General features: G+C 41.1%; 1 protein-coding gene across 3 annotated transcripts in view; it reads left to right on the top strand.

Moving 5' to 3' along the window:
- KCNAB1 (potassium voltage-gated channel subfamily A regulatory beta subunit 1) overlaps window positions 1-19,704 on the top strand; it is a 226,628-nt gene that overhangs the window by 180,208 nt on the left and 26,716 nt on the right. For all 3 annotated transcript variants that reach the window (XM_075068437.1, XM_075068438.1, XM_075068439.1), the window contains exons 6-8: window positions 2,091-2,135; window positions 3,811-3,854; window positions 11,725-11,811. In XM_075068437.1, coding sequence (XP_074924538.1) covers window positions 2,091-2,135; window positions 3,811-3,854; window positions 11,725-11,811 — 176 coding nt within the window. The remainder of the gene's footprint in view (window positions 1-2,090; window positions 2,136-3,810; window positions 3,855-11,724; window positions 11,812-19,704) is intronic.

Genomic DNA, 19,704 nt, shown 5'->3' with positions numbered 1-19,704 from the left:
GAGAAAGGATGGTTTCATGGTTAAGGCAGTTGAATGCTGCCCTGGAAAACTTGTTTTGTCCCTGCCTCTTTGACAGAGTTTCTATGTGATGCTGGGCAAATCACTTAAACCAAACTATTCATAGGTGATCTCTAATTCTGTGTTCCTCGTTTTCTGGGTGCCTGGCTTGAGACTGTTTGACTTTGCAATCTTAGCAATGTTTTTTTTTACCCCCATATAATGTTATATATAAAGAGTTAGAAAGCATGATGGGATTTCTTTTTGGATACCTCATATGAGATTAGACTTAATTTAAATGATTCATTCCTGTGTGTACATTAGCATATGTTTGTGTAGTTTGTGGCATTTACTTAATCTTTAAAGATCTCCCCAATCTGTCCTGTTCATCCCTCCACTAAGGAATTATCCCAATGGCATCCCATTTTTCAACACATCAGCTATAAGTATCCTTTAGTGAGATGATTATTCAATAGAGACTCAGTGTGCCGCAGAACAAAGTGCAAAGTACAGATGAAAAATCCTCTAGCTGCTCAATATCATGAATATCTCTTCAGGATCTATGCAGCATTTTAAGAGTGAATAAAAATTATTTTAATTTTAGAGTATCTTAACAAAAATGGGGAAAATTTCTAAAAGGACGCCTAAGTCACACACTGCTACATGTTTTTGCCCCTTTGAATATATTCAACATAGGCAGCCGGGGCAGATTTTTAAAGATATTTGGATGCCTAACTCCCAAGAGAGTTACAAATCTGTCCCCTAGGGATACGGTCAGAACCTGTTCTTTTTTAAGTCAGTGGCAGAAATCTCATTGACTTTATCAGGAGCAAACCCCTGTTCTTGAAAACTTGCCCCCAAAATGTTCAGGCTTGTAAATGTAGTGGGACTGTTTTGTTCAACTGTACATTCTGTGTGTGCATATTTAATGGAATTCACTGTCAGCAAGTGTGTCTAATACTTGCGGTATTATTTTCTTAAGTTTCTTCATATTAAACTATGAAACAGATTTTGTTTAATCTTCCTTGCTGTGGTCCTGCAGCTGATTGAAGTCAGAACAAAATACTAGGCCCTGTTCAATGTTCATTTTAAATCATTGGCAGCCTTTCTATTGACTAATAACCATTGGGTCAGGCTCTTGGAGAGGTGTTGACAAAGGTTCTATAGTATACAGCAAAATATTTTCCAGCCAATAGATCTTTGTTTTAGTAATACACTGGAATTTAGAGACAAACCTAGCAAATGGATCATTCTTTTGGTTTTAATATCTCAAGGTCAATATAACAATATTCATACTGCTTCTCATTGAAGTAGTTTCATAACAGTAATTTACATCAGATGCCTTTGGTGACGTTTTCTACACTTTTCCCTTGACACAGCAGCATTATTGAGATTGCCAGAGTAGTCTGATGTTTATCATTTATCAGTGTGGGTTCTAAGTGCTTAGCAGCAGCTACAGCATAGCATGTGATTTCATAAATCCCTTAGCTGTGAGCTCTAGAATTGAGCCTTTAAAACAATGACTAATATGCTTTCTTTTTCTGGAAGAGTTAAATGCTGAACTGAGCAGCTCTGATTTTCCTCTCACTACCATCACTTTCACACTAGTTAACTCCATTGATTTCAATGGAGTTGCAGTTGATGTACACAGTTGTGAGGGGAGAATTGGCCCCTAAATCTGCAGGAAAATACTAACTTTGCTTATACCTCAGAGTACAGAAGCTACCTTCCTTAATTATTTTAGGGTCCACATTTTGTCTGCAAGGTAACGTGGTTGTACTGCATCATTGATCAGACAATGAAAGTTTGATGATCTACACTTGGACTGGTATAAGAAAGTGTATAGTTATTCACTAGAAGCAATCAGACCATAAAGCCATAATTATGCATTGTCCTGCAGGCCAAAGTTAAGAACCTTGAATTGAGGGTCTCCTTTGAAGACAAACCTTATGACTGCTTTAGCTGTGAATAAAAAAAAATTGCCACTTTAGGAGTGGTACAACATTTAAAGAGGGTGGGTTTTTGCTTTGATTTCTACTCCATATGCCTGTTAAAAACAAAATTGCAACATACTTTTTCTTTTTTATATATAGGAGATCCAGTCTGGTCATAACAACAAAACTCTACTGGGGTGGAAAGTAAGTTTTATAGTTGTATGGTTATAGATAATACAGTTTGATTCCGCATGGCTTTATCCCTTTAAGGCAACCAAGTTATATACAGGTTAGTGAAATCTTGGGGCTAATTTGTGTTCATTTGAAGAAGACTTTTAAAGAAGTCAGTGCTCAACAAAGATATCAACCTGGCATTAGATCCTAGCAAATGGCACCGAAAGGAATAACCCAGCTGCACTCTTTTGATGCAAGATAATTCATTTAGATTGTTCAAGTGCAGTCTCTTAAACTCCCATTTCCATAACATGGGTGAAATCAGAAGGCATGCAACCAGCATAATACTCCACAGGAGAAAAGCCGCCCAATCCTGCCAACACGATAGCATTTTATTTAACACAGTGTTAAAAATGTCTGCCTGACCTGTGGGTTTGAGTTAAGATCACTCCCTGCAGTGAGCTCAGATAAAAAAGACCATCTTGTTTGAGATAAAAATGGGCCATTTCTTTCTTAGTGTTGAGCTAAATGAAAGAGAGTTTGCCCTCTGTTGTGGGCTTGAAGCACAAATTTTACTGGCTGAATTTACTTCTGGTGTGTTACCAGTGTTTAAACTATTGGTTAAATTATTTAAAGAGATTTAACGGGTTTTGCTTTTCAAACTCTGTACAATCTTTCTGTCTGTCTGCCTTCCTTCCAATCTGATCTCCACAGTGTATTTTGAAACACACTGAAATCAAAGGCTATCAGAATGTCTCAGAAAAAATGTAAAATTTACTCCTTATCATAATTTATAAAAACTGCAATCTGTGGAATAGGTTTTGGCTTTTCCAGCAGACTCTGGCTATGAATAAGAGAATGCTATGCATTTGAGTACTGTAGATTTATAGTAATAGTCTTATTTTACTTTATTGTGCTATTGCTTTGCTTCAGACTCAAAATATGGTTGGTATGTTGCAAACACATACAAAATTAAACAGTTTTCAAGTAAGATTATAAAATGTTATATTGCCTCTAAATCTAGTTTAGATTTGAAATATGGGCCACACAAAATGGATGTAATTTCTTGTACTTTTTCCTTAGAAGTGGGATGTCTACAGTATATACAATCCACGATGAAACTATGTCATCGTTTAATAATGCTGGGCCTGATCTTGCAGTCCTTACTCAAGCAAAATTCCTATTGACTCGTCAAGTGGACTTTTGTCTGAATAAGGCATCTCTGAAAGCCCATATTAATTACTTTGTTGTAGTTCATAAAACTGACAGTATGTCTACATTTGAGGGAAAAACATAGGAGACCAGTTAGGACAGGGAATTATATCAAATCCTAGTTCATCACATTTAATTGAAGCTTGTATTGGGTTTTGCTTCATCTTCCAATGAAACTTAATCACTGCATTCTCCTACTTCTAAAAGAATGATAAATTGCATGTCAGGTTGTACATTACTATAGAAAGGATGAATGTTACTGGGTATTATTAGTATGAATGTTGTTGCTTCCGGATGCTATTGTCTCTGGAATTTGGTTGTGTCTTCTCCAGTGAAGGGTAGCTCTGTTATTTGAGTTCTAATTTTTTCATTTCTCAAACATCTAAAGCTTGTTCTGACTGGAATATAAAAGTGGCAAATCTAAGAACATCAGTTTTTTAGGAGTGTTATAATAATAACAACACCCACACTAATAGTAATTTTACCTTTGCAGAGCTGAAACAGAAAGGGGACTTTCAAGAAAACACATCATTGAAGGTATGTGCTGTAAATGTGCCTTATCCATTCCAAGAATCCATCTGGCTTAAGAAGCATCTTGAATAAGGAAAAAAAACAACAAGCATAGATGAAGGAAGAAGAGGACACGCATCAGGGCCCTAATTGTGCCCTGGGTGATCGCTGCTTCCCACCATCCAACACAGAGGTTGAGTAATGCCTGGATAAGAGAAATTAAAACTACCAATTATTCCTCAAAAAAGCTTTTTAATGACCTCCGGCTATAAAGGCAACACAGACAACATAAGAAAAGAAAGATTAAAGACCAGCCCTGAATAAGGATTAATATAAATGGCAAATTATACTGAAGACAAGCACAAGTACATGTAAAGTTATTCATTGGGTACTTACTACTAGTCTTAACACTATAGTATCGATATAACTTGAGATCAATTCAGCTTGAGCAACCAGACTTCTTTACTCCATAATCTTACCCTGCATTCATCTGAAAATACATTACCCTTCAGTCGGCCATTTTCCGCACTGACCAGGTACAGACAGTCGAGAAGTACATGTCCCTTCGGTTCAGGGGGTGTGGGTCAGGTTTCCCTTATGACCGAAACACACAGCTTTAGTCCTGTGCCTTCGTACTTTTTATTTTATCTGTTGGCAGTGTTTTAAAACAGACCATCCAATCAGGGTGAGCGAAATTTTTAGAGTGCTTAGCATGGTTGCTTTGACTTTATAGGTTATGTGCAGGTGTATAACTTATCTCCATGTAGCCAAATGCCTCAAATATGGTCAATGTGGATTTTATAAGTTATGTGCAGGTGAATAGATTATCTTAATACATATGAGTCAGCCTAAAGTGTTATCTGGTTGCAGCGCATCCTGACCACAAGTTTCAGTTTAATTCTGCAAGGCTTGCCTTCTGAAGCTTCCAGAAGTTTGAGGCCTAACATTGACAATACTTTTGTTCATTTTAATCTTGACAATACTTTTGTTCATATTAATCACAACAAAGATGAGATTCACTCCACTTGCATGAAGCCCAGGTATTCGGACACAGTGCAGATGGAGTGTGAGGATGAAGACAGGTGAAATTCATGTCACAACGTGGGCCAGTGTGCAGAGCCGCTTCTCCAAACTGTGGGTTGGAAAAGCAGCCATAGTTCCTCCATGGCTGTTTTGGGCATTGGGACATAAATGTGGATCCACAGCCCTTCCCCTGTGCTGGCCTCCCCCAAATTGATCTTCCATACCGGTTCCATTTCTTGATGTGGAGATCAGTTTGTGGAAAGCTGTTCAGGCACCCCGCTGCAGCTGCTCAGACAGCCAACCTCTTGTGCAGTCCCAGTTCGGAGGCCTAAGTGGAGCAGAGGGCCTGATGCTGGATCTCTGCACAAGGGGTGAAGAAATGCAATGGATACGAGAAACTTCAAATACTTTACATCTATAACATCTGCTTTTTAACCATTGACTTGTTAAACAAATTCATTCAGCAATCTGTGACATACATTATTGTATACAGTTTTTTCAGGAATATTGCTCACCTGAACCCCTCATTAATTACACCACCTATCTCCCAGTATTTCTTGCCTTGTGCAGACTGCTGGAGGTTTAAAACATTGTTCTTGAGAATATGCCCAATCCTATTCTTTATAAAATGAATAGGAGTTCAATGGGATCAGCCCCAATATTTGCACTTGTGAAGTCCGACTGAGTTTTAAATTATCCTTTTGTCGCCTCTTGTTGGCTGTTTAGTGACTAGGGATTTTAATCATGCTAGAGAAATCTCCTTTCACCTGATCTGTTCAATAAAATGGCAAAAATGTCTGGGAAGAATCTGTGTTGTACAGATCTCTTTACTGAAAGAAGAGAAGCATAAAGGAGAGAGGGAGAACTTGAGAGGGGAGGACCTGAGCACACAAGCCAAAACAAAGAATTCCTCTTGGTTTTGTTTATTTGAAAAAGTTTAAATTCTGTGGGCAAGACCCCGGTTGGTGAATGTTACTCCACTGAAGTCTCTGGAGCTCTGATGATTTACACCAGCTGAGGATCTTACCCATAATCTCTTTTGAAATTTTTCTTTTATTCTCCATTGTTCTTATCATTTGTTCCATTTCTCATATGTGTATTCTTCCCATTTCTCATCTGTCTGTACTACTTCACTTCCTTCTGAATCCCTCTGTTCTCTTTTGCTCTTCTCCCGCTCAGTCTAAATAAGGGGGCAGCTCCTCCCTCCCGTCCAGCCTGTATAAGAGGGTTTCATACCACTAGCAGCACACCACCAAGCTGAGCTCTGATTAATTAGGAGGGGTAAGGAGTCCCTGGCATAGACCCTGGGAAACCCCCAGCAAACCCAGTCCAGCCAGTTGCCAGCGCCATCACCTTTTGAGTCTCTCTGGATGGTGGGTGACCTAAGGGGGTGGGGCTGACAGCTGATCTGAATGTATTTAATGTTGTTTTTGTTTGTAATGTGCCTATAGAACACAGAAGAAAATCCAGACTCAATTCCATCATATTAAGTGTGAGCAGTCTCAGCTGCAAACTTCCTATAGGGAGAATGCAGCTTCTTGGAAAGGTTTATGATTTCATCCAAAATTGTCATCTTAAAAGCATTCTTGAAGCAATATTGGAAGCCCTTTGATTTAAAACTCTGAGTACAGGTCATAAAAGGAAAATGAGTAAGTTAGTAAAAAGAGAAAATTGAGGAAGGGAGTGATTGAGTTAATACCAATAGTTCAGTAGGATGCAAGTCTTGGAGAGGAGGAGGTGATAGCATTGCTCTGAGTCACCTGAAAGAAGAGTGTTGGAGGGGCATGCAGAAAAGGAGCTGAAACATTAAATAGACCAATGGGTTTGGTCTGGGTTTGGTCTGTTTATGGGACTGAAGTGTGAGAGTAGACGAGATGGCCCATAGAAGCCAAACATTTAAAACCAGCCTCTAACTTTCAATGCCCAAAATTATGTGGCCAGAGTTTTGGCTTGCATGCCTCATCCCTTGAATACGTGCACATGTCTGGACAGTGCCTTGCACAATGGGCAACCCAGCTGGCTTCTCTGTGCTCCTGCAATATACATGTTTAATAATAATAATACCTATCTGTATGTACAAAATTGAGTTTGGATAAATACTTGGGCAATAGACAATTATGGGTCTATTGCCCAAGTATTTATCCAAACTCAATTTTGTACATACAGATAGGTATTATTATTATTAAACATGTATATTGCAGGAGCACAGAGAAGCCAGCTGGGTTGCCCATTGTGCAAGGCACTGGTCGAAGGCTGGTCGAAGTTTCTGCAGATTTGGCTCTCGAGATCTTCATATAGTGTACCAAAATCTTAAGGATCAGATTGTGCCAGACAAGCTCAGCCCCATGTTCAGCTCCGTGAGCCTTCTTGCCACTCCGGGGAGAGTATGTGGGAGGATAGTGCTTCAAGAGGTGCATTTTTGTTATAGAGTTTGATATGGAAATTAAGCAAGGACAATACAGAAGAGCTTGGGTGCTTAACAGTACATGCCAAAAACTGTTGATTATATTTTAGCACCCAGCAAATGGTGTCCTTGTGCTTTAGAGTAAGCAGATTAGGTGTATAACATATAATTTCATAACTGTGTAAAGAATATGCAATACAAATTCCATTCACAAGAGAAAGCAGAAGCAGGTCAAATAGCTAGGAGAGATTAAATCCCTCTGGGTAGTTCCTGACCACAGAGGTACAGTGCAATGTGAACACTTCCCCTGCATATGGAGGCACTCCCAGTGCAGATTGGTCCCTCACCTCTGCAAGTTATTGCAAGGAACGCAGTACAGCCAGGGCCCCACAATTCTGTACGTCGCAGAGCACGGAGCTGCTATGTGGGGGGTGCCGTCGTGAAGGGGAGGGAGCTTACGAGAAGGAAGGCTCCTTCTATATTATGGCAAGAAAGAATCTGTCCCTGTATCTGTGTCCATACACTACACAAAGGGATTTCAAACCACCCATTTCTTGTGGCTATTTGAGCTGCTTCTGTCTTCTGTTTTGAAAGGAATTTGTATATGTTCTTTACACTGCTACAAAATTATGTGCTCTATGTCAGCCCGCTTATTCTAAAGCTAAGAATTCCATGCACTATGTGCTAAAATAAAATCTTGCAGATTCCCACAGAGAAATGTTTGGTGTGCATCATTACACAAGCAAGCTCTTTGCTAAGTGATACTGTCCCTGTTACATTTCAGTATCAAATTCCATTTGAAAAATATACCACTTGAGTAGATTTTATTTTGCAATAATTGAAAATTACAGGCATGTTGAAAAATGAAATACTTTTTATTGAGTTGTGAATTTCATAGATGATTAGTCTTGCCTCTCACATATGAGACAAAACCTAATTGTGTCTGGTAGCTATTGCAAAAGCTGTTAAAATGTATGCCCCGTTCTTCGAGGTGTATTCACATTTGATCCAAAACATTGCTAGTGTTAAAAATAAAGCAGGTTAGAAAAAGAAAAGTTCAGACTTACAAATATTAATTATGCATAGTAATAATATACTGTGCTATAGAGATGGGCTCAAGCCTCATTGCTGATCAATTACAGAACATCCTTGTTTAAAGTTGCACAATGCTCCCTTATATTGTTGTTTGGCAGCCCCCTGCTTTGTCCACTGCTTGCAGGAAGAGCAGCCTGTTGGAGCTAGTGGAGAGATTTGGAACCAGGGTGGACCAGCAGCCCCCCATCAGCTCCCCGCTCCCCTAAGTTCCCTGTGCAGCAGCCGCTCAGCAGGCTATTAGTTGCTGGGCAGTTCAGTTGTCTCTCCCCTCTCTGCCTGAGAGCTGCTTCCGGGAGCCTCCTGCTTGCTCTGTGGGGGTAGGGGAAGGGTTGCTAAAGTCAAGGTGTACTCCTCCCCACGGTCCTGCCCCCCATCTCCACAGAGTGGGGCGCCGGGGGACATGACAGGGCACAGGATGAAGGGAAGTTGCTGGCAGCCGCTGCTGTCTCAACTTCCTGAACTACTTAAAAAAGCAGTGTACTTAGAGTGGGGTCAGCATACTTAAAGGGGAAATGCGGATCTCTCTCACACACATAGTGTGTGTCTTTGTGTCTCTCTGCCAAGCTGTCTCCCCTCCATCCATTCATTCTGCCTTGTACAGTATGAGGCTACATTAACAACAACATGTTAACCCTTGAGGGCTCAGCCGATTGCTAGTGCCTCATTTACCAGTAAGGCATTCCCTGGGAAAACATCCCACCCCCTGACTTCACCACCACAACCAAGCTTCACAATCATCATTGCTGTGTACAGTATTAAATTGTTTGTTTAAAATGTATACTGTGTATATGTGTGTGTGTATCTATATACATAAAATATAGTCTTTTGTCAGGCAAATAGCATTTCCCTGGAACCTAAGCCCTCCCCCCCTCATTTACATTAATTCTTATGGGGAAATTGGATTTGCTTAACATTATTTTGCTTAAAGTAGCATTTTTCAGGAGCATAACTACAATGTTAAGGGAGGAGTTACTGTAGCTGGATCTAGGGTTTTGTTTTGATTTATTATACACAGCATGCATAGCAAATTATGAGGAGAAAATGTGAATTAGTAGTTGTGGCAAATTATATGCCACTAATGTGCAAGCTGTAATACATTTGTGTGAACCATTCTTCCACTAAACCTGTTTGCAGATAGTTCTCGAGCAGAAAAAAGGCTGAATACATTTTATGAATTGTTCACTGCAAACCTTTTGCCTTGTTACAGTTAAGATACTGATCATTTTAGGCAGGGGCAGCTCTAGGCATTTTGCTGCCCCAAGCACGGCAGGCAGGCTGCCTTCGGCGGCTTGCCTGCAGAGGGTCCGCTGATCCCACGGCTTCGGCGGACCCTTCGGACCAGCGGACCCTCTGCAGGCAAGCCGCCGAAGGCAGCCTGCCTGCTGCCCTTGCGGTGCCGGCAGAGCGCCCCCCATGGCTTGCTGCCCCAAGCACGTGCTTGGTGTGTTGGGGCCTGGAGCTGCCCCTGATTTTAGGCACAAAAGAAAAAGAAAGGAAAAGGACCTCTAACCTTCATGTGGAATTAAAATTAACAAGTGGAGAGCTCCCAGCGACAGATAGTTCAAGTTCTCTTTGAATATTGTAGAGCTGTGCATTCCATGATATATTGTATCAGCAATAGCCAGTGGTAGCTATACTTTAATTAGAGGTACAGTGTGCCTGTGTGAGGTGTCACGAACAGAGGGTTTTCTCTATGAAGCTTGACAAGAGATCTGCACTGTACAACTACCTGAAAGATTTCTAAAACATTTTCAAACAAGACAAGTGCTGTGATTTGTAGCAGAGGGATGCAGTTTTCTCAGGTGCTTACAAAAAGATTGTTTACTTTTTATAACTAATTTAAATGAGCCAGGTTCTCCATTAAAAAATATAGTACACTAGTTCTCTGGAAATATAAATTTTATCTGTTTTCTGAATTGTTGTTATAATCGTGTGATTATAACACCCTGTAACTTTTGTTTATAGCTGGTGTAGCTCTGATTTACACCAGCTGGAGATTTAGCCCTCTGGAAATAAGCCAGTTTACATCAACCGAGGTGCTAGTCCTCTTTTGGGGGGGGGGGGCAAGGAAAGGGATTAAACAATTTAAAATAAATTTAGCATTACAGTATACTATGTTGTGTGTATGTGGAGGGAGAGAGAGTGGGTTTTGGGGGGGGCTGAGAGCATGTCAGCATGCTGTCTTGTAAGTTCAGAACCCCCACCCCCTACCTCTCTCTCACTCATTCACTCAAAGCAAGCAGCATTCCTTTGTCCCGGAACAGATAAGCAGCCATCTATCAGAAATGGAGCTTTGAAAGGGCATATCCACATTCCTACAGCGAGTTCAAAACAATGACAAGAGTGGCCACTTGATTTAAGGGGATTATGGAATATTTCCAGAGGTCGATCAGAACGCAGTAACACAACACCTCATTCACACTGGTGCTTGGGCATTGTTGCCAAGGCGCAGCAAACATTATTCCTCTCACTGAAGTGGAGTACCAGCAGTGCTGTAGCCGCGGAGTCGGAGCACACTACGTGCCTTGCCAGTGTGGATGGGGCTCCTTTATTGTGCTGTAACTCACAAGTGTAGCCAAGCCCTTATATAATGAATTAAGCCTCACAGCACTCGTGTGAAGTCAGTAAGCATTAATGTTATTCCCATTTTATAAATGAGGAAATTGAGATACAGAAAGTGACTTTGTCCCGACACATAATAAATGTGTGGGAGTCAGGAATAGAACCCAAGTCTTCTGGCTCCCAGGACTAAGTAGCCACAAGCCCATAGCCTGGCTTTTTGTGCAACATTATGAGTTCAGCTTGTTGCAGTTTGCTGGATAACTTTTGCAAATAGAGAGTAAATTCTGTTTAACTTGGTAGAAGAAGCCTGTTCGGTATCAAATTTTGTCAGGGTTGTAATAGTCTTAGTAATCATAAATATATAACAATGTCATGATTCCTCTCCCCTGGGTTGTCATTTCTGGAAAGCCCCTGGAGTGGCAACCATGCCAATGTAATGTGCCATAGGGTGATGCAAAAATACTCTCTGACAGGGTTTTGATTAGATTAACTCTGAAACAACATCAATGCACTCTGTCCCTGGAGGCTGCCAATTGACAGGCTCACCAAGATGGTGTCTTTTCCAATCCAAATTTGAGTGTAATTAAAAAAAATTCTTGTGGAGGGCTATGAATTCTGCATGAAGCCAAACTTTCTGATATTTTGTAATGTGGCTGAGCAGACATGAGACATCATCATCCATCTCCAGTGTACATTTTAGACTAGTCCAGCACTGTGATGTGTCAGAACTGTCACCTCTTTTGTGATGTGTTCCAAACTTCATTCTGGCAATTTCTAATGGTGTATATTCTTTTTTTTTCTTGCTGCTTCTAGGATTAAAGGCTTCTCTCCAGAGACTGCAGCTCGAGTATGTGGATGTTGTCTTTGCAAATCGACCAGACAATAATACCCCTATGGAAGGTTAGTGAGAGCTTTAACAAAAGATTTTAATGTGATTGATTCTGGATAAAAGGCTTGTACCAATCATGGTGGAAAATGAAAATCTATTTACTAAGTATTCAGGTGGGGCAGATTCAGTATAAAACACCTCACTCTTGAGACCTTGCAGTCCTTAATATTTACACTTATTCTAAATACATTCATATCTCTTAAAAAGGAAGGTATTGAGGATTTGTTTATATCACTGGAGTGGCTTTAATGCTCTTAATTTCCCCAAGTTTATGTCCTTTTTCTGATTTCATCAAACACACCTGAAATGAATTTGTGTTTGAAACTTGTGCCGAACTTCATGCCTAATGAAATCTACCTGTCCCTTCCTATAATGTAATAAATCTTCTGCCCTGTTTATGTTTTCAGGATGTGCCTGTGATATGAAGTTTAAAATGGTTCCTGAGGCGCCCATCTTAGGGCCAGTTTGTGAATGCCTCACTGTCATTGATGAGTAGTAATTCCCATTGACTTCAGTGGCAGTACTCAAGCAAGTACCTGCTTGCTAATGGAAATAAGGGGTTCAAAAATTGGCCCTCAGTGGGGGAATGCTGTATAGCTCAATGCCATAACTTTATTCTTATTTTAAAACAAGATCAAATATATTGCATTTTTTCTGGGCAGTAAATAGCTGAAATTCTTCTCTTTATCTTCTGCTCATAAAGGACAAGATTCTGCTCCCACTGATATCGGTGGCAAAACTCTTATTGACTTCTATAGTGCAGGATGAAGACCGATTAAAAAAAATATTTCTCAGGGTGATCAGTGGTGTTAGCTTGAATTACTGGATAGTATGATCTGGAATGCAGCACTTAATATAGGGGAGGCACCATGGGTAAAGCTAGGATAAATTATATTTTAAATTATAATCCATGTGCTGGAGCTACATAGTTTGTGACCACGCTCCTACCACTGTGGAGCTACCACAGATGATAAATGGAGGTTGGTAGAAGCTCAAGGGTAGAGTGTGGCCCTTCTAGGCCTTGTCTAGACTAGAATTTAAAGATGTGATGTTAGATAACATCTTCAAACAAACATGTTTTTAAAATCTAGTGTGTGCAAGGTACCCTCTCTTTAATGCTAGGGGAAGCCTCAGCTTTGTCTTGACCAGTTTAGCATGCATTAAAGGCAGTGTGCCTTGTCTTTGCTAGTCTTTTAGAACATGTTTGTTAGCGTGTGTTAGCTGACACCACACTTTTAAATCCTAGTCCCAACAAGTCCATAGTTGACAAACTCACTGTTACATTCAGTGGGGGGAAATGACTGCTATTCCAGCCCTTTGTTCAGTTGTCCATTTGCATAGTCAGTTGCCTGATTTGCATGTACAATTATGGTAATTAGATATATATATCAGGAATGCAGTCATCTGAAGATCTGGCCTTTGAATTATAATTAAACTTCAGAATTAGCACCTTATTGAATGGGGACCATTGACACTTCTCTTAGATGTCAGGTGTTTTTCAACCTAATGTCGAAACCCTACACAGGTTCCAGTTCAGAATATTATCTTCTCAATCATTAGAACTAAAAACTTAATTACAAAAACAAACAAACCTTGCCATCTGCAGAATCTGATTCTGTCATGGGTGGTAGAATAACTACATTAAACAGCCCAGGAATTTGATAACCCTGTTTTAAATTGTTAGCTTGAAATTCAGAGGTTTTGAAGCCCATCTGTTAATTAAAATAGGCTCCAGTTTGAACTCTGGGTAGATTACATTAGCGTTACACTGACTGACAACTCCCTGCAGCTAGAGGATTAGGAGATTGGCCTGAGATTTTAAAACACGGGGAGATTTACTGATAGGTGATAAGATAAAAAACATGACGTTGTATCTTGGAGGGAGAAATAACCTTTTTGCTCAGTCAATTATAATATAAAACAGTGTAGAGAGTATTTTATGTGTAAGCATGTTATGGCTGCTCTCACTTATGGCCTTCATGTTTTTTATTGAGCAGCAGAAGAAGAAACCACAAGTGATTTTCTGAGTCATTGTTATTGTTGTTGACTGTATTTAGAAAATATCTGGGCCTAGCTCAGAAAAGAATCTGTTCTTCTAAGAACAATCCGCCAACCAACGTGGCCTACATTAGAGCACAGCAGACATGGGCAAATATTGCAAAACTTTGCTATGAATATTTGGTTCACTCTTCTAAATAAATTGTCTTTGACTGTGTTTGTGCTTTTTGAGTGTGTTCACTTTCTGGGAATATTCTAAGAAATGGGTTTACTGGGTCATGATGTTCGTGCAAATAACAAATTTTAAGTGAATGTTGGAGAATATTCTTGGGAAGTGAATTCTGAAGTTGTAAACATGATAAGCCAGAAACCTGATTCTAAGAGTTATGTTCATTCAGCATAGGCACAGCATCTACCAGAGTAAGGTCCTGGCCCATGACTGGGACTCCTGGGTGCCACCCCAATACAAATAAGAAATAATAATGAAACATTATATGGTCTATGTATCCATACAAAACTAAGCAACTCAACTAAAATTTTGAATATTTCCAATGAACTGTTTGAATAAGCTATAGACAAAAATTTCTGGAAGTAATTCTGAATAATTATTGAATTTGAGAGCATTGTAAGCTGTTTGACAACAACTTGCAAACAGAAAATAGGTGAATAGACAAGATGTTCACTGTGATTTCTTCATTCAGCTCTGCTACAGAGTACAAAATCTCTAAAACCAAATTAGTAATTCATCCATTTAACAACTCTGCAAGAGCAGTCCTTGAGTGTTTCATAGATAAGTAGATTCCAAGGCCAGAAGAGACCATTATGATCAGGTAATCTGACTTCCTGTATAATGGAAGACATAGAACTTCCCCAAAATAATTCCTAGTGCAGATCTTTTAGAAAAACAACCAGTCTTGATTTAAAAATTGTCAGTGATGGAGAATCCATCACAAACCTTGTTCCAGTGGTTAATTATGCTCACTGTTAAAAAAAAATAAAATTATCCTTTATTTTCAGTCTGAATATGTCTAGATTCAACTTTCAGACCTGGGATTATATTATACCTTTCTGTGTTACAATGAAGAGCCTATTATCTAATATTTGTTCCCCATGTAGGTACTTACAGACTGTAATCCAGTCACCCCTTAATCTTCTTTTCGTTAAGCTAAATAGATTGAGCTCCTTGAATTTGTCACTATAAGGCATATGTTCTTGTCCTTTAATCATTCTTGTGACTCTTCTCTGAACCCTCTCCTTGAAATGTGGACACCTGAACTGGACACAGTATTCTAGCAGCAGTCACCCCAGTGCCAAATATAGAGGTAAAATAACCTCTCTACTCCAACTCGAGAGTCCCCTATTTACGCATCCCAGGATGTGGTGTTTAGATGTTGCTTGTGATTATTAGAACTGGGAGCACTGGCTGTTGGGAGTCTGAAAGGACAGGAAACAGGAAGGATGGGGGAGGAGTTGAGGAGGCAGAGTGAGAGTTTCAGAGGGTGCAGCAGCAGTTTGGTAAAGACGTTTCCGCTTTAAAAATAAAGTCCTGTTGAAGTTTGTTAGTACCTTGCCTGGTTGATACAACACAGGATTGCATTAGCTCTTTTGACCACAACATGGCATTGGGAGCTCATGTTCAGCTGATTATCTACCATGATGCCCAAATCTTTTTCAGGGTCACTGCTTCCCAGGAAAGAGTCCCCCATCCTGTAAATATGGCCTATATTCTTTGTTCTTAGATGTACACATTTATATTTAGCCATATTAAAGCATTAGTATCCCTCAGTGGACAGGGTTAGTCTCTACCTAGATGGATTATCACCTACCTCACACCTGAACTGGCATAAGAAACTAATAGAGTTGCAGAATTTTTAATCCTGACACAAATGATCTTGAGGCTCTACTTCCCCAGTTATATTCTGACTCAGAGGATGAGCAGCATGAGTGTTTAACAGCATGCTGTGCACGAGAATTTTCCTTAGGCTAATTGTACCCCTCAACTTGGTTTAGTCTTCCCATGGGAGGTGTAAAAAGTGACTGAAAACCAGAGAAGTCTAAGAAGAAAACAAATAAATGGACTTAACCTTCACTGAAAACAAGTGCTTTCTGGTGGTCAGAATGAGGCTGGAAAGTTATCCTTCCTCCTGCCATATCTAAGAAAACACATACTCTTAAAAGGAAGTATCAGAGGGGTAGCCGTGTTAGTCTGGATCTACGTCTGACGAAGTGGGTATTCACCCATGAAAGCTTATGCTCCAATACTTGTTAGTCTATAAGGTGCCACAGGACTCTTTGTTACTCTTAAAAGAAAGAGACCCATTGTTAATACCACTTCATCCCTGTCAGACAAGGCTACTCTGCATTCCTACTCTACTGTTCCATCTGACAATGTCTCTTTAAAGAGCATGAGTCATTGTCCCAATAAACCAGTTAAGAGAGGCCTTTCCATTACTCTGCAGTGTGGCCAATGATCTCTTACAGTACAAACCTAAGTAAACAGGCTTCTCTAATGAGGACAGGCCCAGAGAAGGCGGTCCTGACCAGTCTGTGTTATATCCTCCAAAACCTGTCTGTCTGAAGCCAGAATGCCATTAAGCTGCTGCCCTCAGTGGATCCAAAGTGATTTCATGGAATGCAGTACGCCCATTGTGCAGTGCCTTGCATGGAGTGGAGGGAATTCCTTCCTGAACCTACAAGTTCGTTCTCTAAATGGATACGTGCATCTACACCACAGAACAGATTAACTGCATAGGAAGGATTTTTGCATAGTGTGCACCAGAATGTTTTCAGAACCCCTTCTATGGCTCAAATGACAGCTTGTATACATCTATAGATAGAAAAGTAAATGATTCCACTTGAATCATTAAAGACAATCTGCAATATTAGCATCAGCAGAATTATAGTTCCCCTACAGCATTCGACAACCCTAGGGTATCAGGCAAGATTTCTGGAGAAGGGAGGCTTGAGGGAGGAATTTGACTATGAATGGTGTGGTGTTTACTCTTTTCAGGTACTTTTTCTTTAAATGGTTCACCTAGTAAGCTTCTTCTATCCCATAGCATCTGTTGAGCCATCTGTCAGTTCTGCAATATCTGGCATGCACAATGTGTATTAAACTTCCTTGGGGAAAAAATATAAACCCACAGTCATTCCTGATTCCTACTCCTTATTTATTCATGTTTTCCCCAATATTCTCACTGTTAGTACCACAAGGAAATAAAATTATCCTTTGCTTGCTCGCTTTTGAAACATTTGAAATAACATTTGAAATAAACATTTGAAATAAATACTTATCCAGTCACAGCAGAGAGAAGAAATTCCTTCTAACATGCACAGTTATATAGGATTCCAGAGAATGTCAGGATATGCAGCTAGAATTTAATGGTAAGGACACAGTAGTTTTTTGAAGGAAGTCAGTAGTTTCAAAGTGCCACGCGCATTCTTCAGTTTGTGTTCTTTTCATTAAAGCTGCAGTTGTTTTCCTAGGGTGCTCCTTTGGTTCAAGTGGAAAGTGGTTTATAGACTGTAAAAGTGTGTGCATACCATCAGGCTGTGAGGTAAATTCAGTAATTTTAAGGCATTCATTGTTTACAGTACCAGTGGCCAAAATGTCAGGAACTTACATGTGAGTAAACGTTGTTATTTTGTGGGTGGCCAAACATGTAGGGAATTTTATCTGTCAATAAATGGTAAATAATAAATGCCTTAAAACTATTAAATTACTCCCTTAGTCTGCCCATCCAAAAAATCCAGAAATCCAACTCTAGGATCCTGTATTCTTGAACTGGGGCCAGGCATACTGGTTTAGGAATAAGTACCGACCTCCTGTATTAATAGTCTAGAACTCAACCTAAAAGTTCTGAAATTTTAACTTTTTTCCCCCCTACCCTCTTCCTTAACCAGAACTGCCAAGATACTGGAGGAGGCCATTCCTTGGGTATTTCCAGATTGATTGGAAACAGGAATCATCAGAAATCCTGAGTTAAATCCTCCTTGTTTGGACTGTTGTAGCTCAGTTGTATATAGCTAGCCGGCATGTTTCACCCTGATAATGGAGTTTCATGTGCTACTGATGTCAGGGTATGCCTCAGTCCCCAGGTTTCAAGTCCTGTTTCTCCTGCACAAGCCCATGCCTGTGAGTGACCCACACTTCAGTTGTCTGAAGTGCCTGGGAGAGACTCATATCAAGGACCACTGCCAGATCTGTCGGGACTTCAAGCCCCATATGAAGAAGCACAAGGAAGCCAGTTTGATGTCCCTGCTGATGGAGGCAGTGCTTCGTCCCTCATCGGAGCTGAGCTGGCTCAACTGGGCACCCAGTAGCTCAGCATCAGAGTGGCATGTTCCTCTCTCTGTGAGTGTCTCTCAGCACCGTTCTCCTTCACTGGTGCTAAAGAGGAAATATCAGAAGCAGCTGGCCAAGAGGGGACATTTCCCAACTCTGAAGAAAGCAAGCACAGGGAGCGCAGGGGAGTGCGACCTGAGTCTGGTCACTCCTCTGCCCCCGCTCTGAGGGTGACACCATCGACTCCACCTCGTATGCAGGCTCTGTGGAGTCAAGTCCTGGCCCATACCTCAGCAGCAGAGGGGCAATGTGGCACCAGCAGGATCACGGTACCATTAACCTCGAAGGTGTTCATTGTGGCCAGAGAGCTGCTGGTTCTTTCAGTAGCCACCACCAGCAGTACAAGAGGTGGCAGCAGTGGTGCTGGGGAGCAGAAGGGAGCATTTGGTCTTGGAGTCCTGTTCGGTACCAGCTTCCTTGGTACCATCTAGAGGGAAACTGTCCCTGTTCGCCTCTACGCAAGTCTTCCCACCTTGGAGTGTTCCCTGACGCAGATGGGTACTGCCCCTCCAGGGTCTCCAGAGGATGGCCCATTGTCAGACTCAGAAGTGGGGTTTTATTCCCACTTGAGGAACTGTTGCCAGTTCCCCCCCCCCCAAGCAGCCCTACCCTCCCAGTTGGTGGATCCAAGCGCAGGGGTACCACTGAGTACTTGGCACAGTGGGCACTGGCCTATGCAGATACAATGACCATTTTGGAATGCATGAGGGAGTCCCTGATATAAGGGCCCTCTTCCAGATACTCGTACTCCATAGTCTCAGAAAGAAGAGAGGCCCTATCCCTATGACTGGCACCCAATCTGCACTCCTGTATTGAGCCCAGTATCGAGCCTTAGGACATAGCTCTATGGACCTGGTCGGTGCAGAAGGAGAAGAGAAGGACCCCCTGCTGGTGCAAGCCTCCTCTTCTTCATCCCTGGATGAGGCAGTGTCTGGGGCGTGCGTATCTCCTCTCACAATGACTTCGCAGCTCACCAAGAGCTGTTGAAAAGAGTGGCCTTGAAACTTGAGCTGGAAGTGGAAGTAGTCAAAAAATTCTCCCACAGCCTGGTGGATATTTTGAACACTGCAGACCCTTCAAAAGTGATCCTCCCTCTCAATGAGGCCATTATAAGACTGGTTAAAGCCCTGTGGCAAACCCCATCCTCCCTGCCTCCTATCACAAAAAGGGTTGAAAAGAAGCACTTTGTTCCCACTGAAAGCTGTGGGTACTTGTGCTCCCACCCCCATCCAGGGTCCCTAGTGGTCTCTGAGGCCAATGAGAGGGACAGACAGGGTTAGCAAGGAGTGACCAGTAAACCAAAGGATGCAAAGAGACTAGACCTTTTTGGCAGAAAGGTTTATTCTACAGGGTGTCTACTGCTCTGCATTGCCAACCAACAGGCATTGCTAGGGAGATACAATTTTAATGTTTGGGATTTGATGTTGAAGGACTCTGATCCCCAGGAGTCAAGACAGAAGTTGTATGTGTTGGTGGACAAAGGGAAATGTGGCCAGGGCCTCCCTACAGGCTACCCTGGATGTGGCAGATTTGGCATCTAGATTCATGGTGTCTACAGTGG

This window comes from Chelonoidis abingdonii, chromosome 8 (genome assembly GCF_003597395.2).
Source record: "Chelonoidis abingdonii isolate Lonesome George chromosome 8, CheloAbing_2.0, whole genome shotgun sequence".
Lineage (NCBI taxonomy): Eukaryota > Metazoa > Chordata > Testudines > Testudinidae > Chelonoidis > Chelonoidis abingdonii.
The sequence above is the reverse complement of the archived record's forward strand: the minus strand, read 5'-3'. Positions and strand labels throughout refer to the sequence as shown.